The 7,277-nt window shown below is 29.3% G+C and overlaps 1 protein-coding gene across 1 annotated transcript; it reads right to left on the bottom strand.

Moving 5' to 3' along the window:
• Window positions 1–269: 269 nt before the first annotated feature.
• Window positions 270–5,736, bottom strand: LOC113854625 (aspartyl protease family protein At5g10770-like). Its single transcript, XM_027485748.1, has 3 exons — window positions 5,495–5,736; window positions 1,630–2,064; window positions 270–1,245 (listed from the first exon to the last, which is right to left on the bottom strand). The coding sequence occupies exons 1-3, from the start codon at window positions 5,697–5,699 to the stop codon at window positions 419–421; spliced, it is 1,467 nt and encodes a 488-aa protein (XP_027341549.1). The 5' UTR covers window positions 5,700–5,736; the 3' UTR covers window positions 270–418.
• Between the last annotated feature and the right edge of the window lie 1,541 nt (window positions 5,737–7,277).

Raw genomic sequence — 7,277 nt, 5'->3', positions numbered from 1 at the left:
GTATATCATTTTTAAAAATAAAAAACATCATGATAAATATTATATATATATATATACAGAAAAAACATCATCATGATCAAGCTAAATAACAAAACGAAGTAATCCAGAACAATAAGTTTTAAATTTATTCAATAAACCTTTAATAACAAGGACAAGTTTACACTTGTTTCACATTACATATCTATGTACAATTGCAAGCAATCGCACACCTAGAGAGTCATGACATCCCCTTCAATCTATATATTTTTCTTCAATTATCACTATTTTTTCCACATAATTTTCTCCCCTTTCTATTTCTACTATATATAATATATGATTATATAAGCCATTATAAATACACAATTAAGAAATGCAAGAGCCAATTAAGAATTCTTTCTCCTGAACTAGCCCAAAACATGCTTAATGCCACTAATCAAACTCACTTGCACCCACCAGCACCAAACCCTATCCTACCACCACCAAGATCATAAACAACCTCTAGGGTTCTCTGTTGCACATTTCCAAATATAGTAACATCACTGTCATCTCTATTTGGAGCAAAAGCCAAACACGCTTGCTTTGCACTTGCCACATAAAGTGTTCCCACCGCCGGCAAGTCCACCGCGGCACCGCCAGCAAACACAAAATTTATCTTTGGAATGTAAACCTCGTCGTACCCACTAAGATCATAACAAGTGTCCAATATGGACAATGCACTGGCCATTGGATACTTCGACATGCCCTTTCTAAATTCTGATCGGAGTTCATCATATGCAGTTGGTGGCAACCGTGTGATGACAGTGCCAGAGTCAATGATGGCGCCGCCGGAGGAAAAAGTGGAGGAGGAAACAGGAAGCTTGGCGCGGCCAACGGCAATGCCGGTGATGTCAAGGCCGTAGAAGGAGTGGCCATGGGAGAGGGTGGAGAAGGGAGTGTATTTGATGTTACCGTTGCCGGCGCCGCCAAAGGTAAGATAGCCAGTTGAACTAGAGGTGGAGGGAAGACAGTAAGAAAAAATTTTGTGATACTTTGAGGATGTTTGTTGCACGAGGGAAATGGGGTGCCGGCCGAGGCCTATTAGGCCAGCGGCGCCGCCGAAAAGGCCGTCGTTGTTTTGGCCGCAGCCAAATAAAAAGTTGTCAATGACGTCGGAAGATGTAACCGACAACCGCTCACTGCCAAAGTAACCGATGGAAAAAGATTGATCACCATATTGAATGCCGTATATGCATGCCTGTGTCGATGAAGAGCATCCTGGCTCGTTACCTGAATAATAATTGCATCAAAAGTGAAATAATAATCTCATCATATAAAAAACATGTCATCAAATTAAATAAGAAAAAAATGGATCACTGTTATTTATTTCTTGAAATTGTAAGAGTTAATTAACTTAGTTTCCTTTATGAAATCTGCATAATTCTTCTCTTTATATAATGTCATTTATTTTATGTCATCATTTGCGTATTTAACATTTTACTTTCTTACTTTTATCAACTCTAGCATGCAAATATATTTGGATTAGTCAAATTTAGATTTTTTTTTTTTTTCAATCTTCAAAAGTAAAAGCACATACAACATAATTAATCATGATTTTGTGGTTAAGTTTTCCATCATATATATGCATCTTGAAATTGAGAATTAAAGGTTTACCTGTAGCTGTAGCGAGCTGAGTGCAGAGTGGAGATTTGCATGTGATGTTGGAATATGATTTAGACTTGGATGGATCAAATATTTGATCTTTCTGCTCGTAGCAAGATTTAGCACAAGGTTGACACTGAGTCCAAGTGAGATCGCTGCCAGTATCGAAAATAAGTGACAAGTCCCTTTTGGGGGTACCAAGACCCACCACCACAAAGTAGTTCCCAGACCCAATAAGGGCACCAGACTTGGCTGGTAGGGTAGTAGAGTCCAATTCCTTCACAGTATTGTCATGGCCCAAATTCTTAGAGAGCCTTGAGTGAATATATTTTGCCCTTTCTTGGTCAAGCCTTAGAATATCACTGTGTGTTGTTCTTCCATCATTATTCAGCTGGGAGCATGGCCCATGTTTGTGTACCACTTCTAATGATGCTTTTCTTTTGGGACCTGAATTTGATTATTAGTGGTGTCAAATCTTTGATGGGTAACCATTACGTTAAAGTTTAAGTGAATAACAAAATTGATTTAACATAAAGATTACACTTTTAGAAGAGAGTACTTGAGACCAAAAAGAATAAACTTTAATTATTTATAATTTATTATATATTTATATGCATTTCATTATTTCAATATATTAAATAATATAATTGTTGAAGTTTAACATCTAATATAAACAGATATTGGATCATATATTATTTTCATATGTAAATAAAATCTCACGCAATGGCATGAATACAACAAAAGTCATAATTTAGTGCTCTTATCTTGAAGAATATGTGTGTGTGTGTAATGTCTACCACTTGAGAATAAGTATAAAACGAAAGCTACATATATTGGAAATGATGTCTCAAAAACAACCTTATCTTGAATTGGTTAACAAGCACTATCTCAATTAGTGGTTGACGTTATTTATATCCACAACCAGTTGTGTCTTATAATTAGTTAGGTACAGTCGTACGGAGAGCTAAAATAGTAAAATACCATAAAACTGAATTAATATTAATTCTGTATAAATGATTTTTTTTCTAAGACTACGTATATTTTTAACCAAAAGCTTTAATTAAAAAATAGATATATATTACTTAAATTAACTACCTTAATTAAACTCTTTAATTAATTGAAGGGCTTCGTGGGTCACGGGTGCTACAATTCTAAGTGTACTTATTATGATCAGACAGCTACATATCACCTGTTTTCTTTGGCTAATCATAATTTGTTGTTTGGATCTCATCTCTCAAATGATATAATCAATGCACTTATAATTAAGGCTTAACTAATTGTTCAATGTATATGCTAATACAGTCATATATAGCGTATTTTTATTATATAATTTACGTTTAAACCCAGCAATTAATTAAATGCAAAAGGGTTACTGGCATCTTTTATGAAACATGGTAAAATTAATTCAAGTTGATTAGAATTTGATCCTATAATCTCAAATCCCATTCCCAATCACACTGCTGTGTAATAACAGTATCCCCATCATGTTAAATCATTGACCAAAACGAAACTTTTTGGTTTCCTTTTCTTTCTTTGCTTCTATTGAAATTGGAAAAACTTGTCGAAGTTAAGATTCCATGTTTCATCTCGACAAGATCTTTTGGCCAAAATTTTGTCAATTTCTTCAGCAGTCCAAAAAACCACGACTTCGTCTGTGTACTTATAAAGTTTGACCAAAAAAGATGAGTGGGTAGAAAAATCAGCCACATGTTATTATTATTATTATTTTAAAATAATAATGGGTTTAATTTGGGGAAATACCAAACGTTAATGAATGTTGTTTTCTTCGAAGATTAGTAAATAAAACAACAAAATTCAATGCCCACTAGCTAGTTCATCAGTATTCATCAAAACTTTTGGATTGTTGTTTCGAAAATCTCATATATTGAGTCTTTCATAGTCATAAGGCTATGCTCACCCGTGACAACTGAGTCTCATATAGTCATAAAGCATAAATCGACCTAACCTTATGTGAACACTGACCCGTGACAATAGACTTAAGAACTTTGTCCCCATACCATATACATGTCTAAAGAGAAAAGATAGAACAAAGGAAAGGAAAGTCATTTTTGAAATGTAAAAGACTTTACAGAAATTAGTCAAATATATAATCAAATTCATTTAATTCAGTTTTGGCTTGAAAGAATCAATACTAAGTTTATCATATATTCAAGTGATTGAGGTAACTAAGCAAATATTCAGCAGAGATATATACTTTAAGTGGTGTTACGCTACTACTGCTATTAAGTCAAGAAATTTGTAACAGTTTGTTGATTTTAACTATTATATTATAAATTTGATTTATATTTTTGTTAACATGATGAATTTTTTTGTTATATATGCTTTCTAACTATGGTATATATGGCTTCATTATTTTTAACATTTATTTTACATTTTTAAAGACTTTTTTTTTCAAATCTTCATTTACATGAAGTTTTATAATTTAAAAAAAAAAATTAATCACTATTACTTTTCTATATTTTTTACTTGTAAAAAAAATATGAGATATAATTTAAATACACTGATAATGTAAAATTTTACATACTGTTATAGATTGTCATATTAATAAAAATGAATAACCTTTATAATAATTAATATAAAAATAATGTTTATAATATATTTTAATTAATTAACAATATAAAATTTTTATACTGTTAATACAATGAAATTAAAAATTGAACAATAATGGATTATCGAATAAAGAAATATGTGGACGGTGGCCTGCTTTTTTCCCCCTTTATCCCTTCCTATCTTGAATATGTGATATTGGTGGTTTCATGTGAATATTCTCTGTGAGCCGACCCTGAAAGAAATGACTCTGACGCTCTTGAAAGGTTACACCAACTTGGTGCAATTAAATGCAGGGTTTGCTAAAGTCACTTATTAAGGAGTTAATAAATAAAAAATAATCAATAAAAATTATATTAAAAACAATGAAAATAAGTGTTTTTTTTAATCTTTTAATGAAATATTTTTTCAATTTTTTATAATATATATATATAAGAGCCTAAACGATGTCGAACGCTAGGTTGAAAGCAACGTAAAATAAACGTAAAAGAAATACAAGAGCCTAAACGATGTTCAACGCTAGGTTGAAAGCAACGTTTTTCCATTTTTGTGGGGTTGTGTTCGTAAAACTGAGTTTAATTAAATTTAATTATGTTTTTATAATTAAACATGATATAAAAACTGTTAACGTCATCCAATTATACATGTAAAGTATTATTATTTTACATTCGACTATGTCAATCGTCTTTTTTTTTTAATTGAATCTAGACTTAATTATTATTATTTTTAGTTTTAGTTAAAAGAAATAGTTATGAGAAAATGTTTTATTTAAAATATGATAAATGAAAATTCATTTTTAAATATATATTAATTGTTATATCTTTTTATACCTGTATTTATTTGTATTAATAAAGCATTTACTTTTGTACTATATAAGTTGATGCATTTATTCATTTAAATTTATAACATATAACTATTTTGTATTGATATTAATAAATAAAATATTTATTAAATAGGATTGAAAGTAATATTTATGAAAAATACTCAAAATACATTTTCTAACACATTATTTTTAATATTTTTTAAAAATAATTAAAAATATGTTAAATAATGCATTGCTATCAGGTCTCATTGCTTGTTTACTCTCTCTTAGTTTTCTTAATGAAGCAGATACATGATTAATTTCTCAGAACACCAAAACGATTAGACTTGAGAATGTTTTCATGTTCTATATTTGTACCAATATCTACATATATATAAAATAGTACAAAGTAGGTGCATGCATGCATGTAAATAAAAATATTCACCAATGAAGCATAATTAACATATAAATTGGGAGGCAAAAAGAACACTGTAAGATTGAATTAACCTGTAGAAGAGCTGCAAGAAGATGATGGTAAGAGAGAGCTGAGATGAACAAGGTGAGTATGTTGATGAAGATTATTGGTTTCTTTGTTCTCCCTTCTGGTTTGAAAGGCAAAGCCCTTTTCCAAAGAAGAGAAGAAAAAGAGAAGTGTTAGAGAAGCAAAGAGAAAAGAAGGCATTTGGGTGGCCATAACCATAACCCTTGGCATAAGGGAAGAAAGCAAAGATAAATAGCCACTCTTTACAATACAACACAGCACACTGTGTCGGGTGCTTGGCCTTTATAGGCTAATTCATCAATGGGGTCCAATGGATTATCAATTCTTACACGTCACCCATTGAATATATATAAGCATATAACGAATAACACTATTTCATTAACATTAATGAGCTTCATTATTCATTGTCAAGTGTCAACACTATTGCTTAGCATTATGTAGACAAATTTTGACCAAATTGACCAATCAAAAAGAACGCATAACAGAGTGGTTTTGCCATTTCGCTCCGCTTTTGGTGCCATAATTCCTTTCATAATGAAATTAAAAACATGCTCGCCAATTTCGTTAATTGCTTTCACATCCTACACTAAATGTTTTTTTTTATATATATATATATATATATATATATATATATATATATTTAATTTAAATTTAACATATTATAATTTATTACTCACTGATCGTTAATATTAAATCAACGGCTAAAATTTAGTGTAAGAAAATACTGTTCCGTTTATAGATAAACTTTTAACATTATTTTTAGTTTTATTTTTTTATTTTTAATTTTAACTATAAAGTTGTCATCTTATTTTTATTTTGTTTTTTAAACAATTTATATAATAAAAATAAGATAACAATTTTATAATTAAAATAAAAATATAAAATAATTTTTGAGATTAGACAATCTTTAAGCCAATATCTTTCTTATGGAAGGTGAGATAGATAAGTACATATACATATTCTAAAAATACTATTATTTCACATTAAACCCGATTCCACTTTGATAATTGATTATTTAGCATGCTTAATTCGATTTTATAAAAAATAATACATAGAATAACCGCAACAAAGAATGTTTTTACTTTGATAAATGATTTCTTTGTTAACTAAATTTTTCTTAAATAATTGTATTTTTCAGTATAATAATCGTTTTAAGTATTGAAGAAAATGTTTTTATGATAAAAGAAAATACTTGACGGATTAAATACAACAATATATCAAATAAACTATTTTCTATAACATTTAATCTTTAAAAGTCACTTGAGTATAAAAATGAACGTGTCTACTAGATACTGAACACAAAAAATATAAGCATCTTCATCTCAATTAATATATGAGCAGTAGGAGATAGTTCATATCTAGAATTAGGATATCCGTGGAACATATTGGAATGAATTTATCTTTATTTTTATTTGAGTTGAAATTTTAATAAGATTATTTATTTGAATTTAAATTTAATTCGATAAAAATTAAGAAATCTTATTATTAATATTTAATTATTAAAAAAATTAAAGATAGACACTGAACCAAGTCAAAACAATTGAAAGCATAGTTTGAATCCATCTTTAAAATATATCAAATTTAACATTTTAAAATCTGAAAATGTTAAAATTAAGTTTAAAATGAATTAAAGTGATAAGATGAGACGAATTATGAGCATGTGTATCGAATGTAATCATTATCATTTTACTTTATTTTATTTTTGTTCATTCAGTTGCTAATAAAAAATCCTAGTTGTCCTATGTAGAATCCACTATCTTCAATCGAAGTGGTGTCTGCACTGCACTC

Source organism: Abrus precatorius, unplaced genomic scaffold, assembly GCF_003935025.1.
Source record: "Abrus precatorius isolate BTA unplaced genomic scaffold, Abrus_2018 Scaffold11, whole genome shotgun sequence".
Taxonomy (NCBI): domain Eukaryota; kingdom Viridiplantae; phylum Streptophyta; class Magnoliopsida; order Fabales; family Fabaceae; genus Abrus; species Abrus precatorius.
The sequence above is the reverse complement of the archived record's forward strand: the minus strand, read 5'-3'. Positions and strand labels throughout refer to the sequence as shown.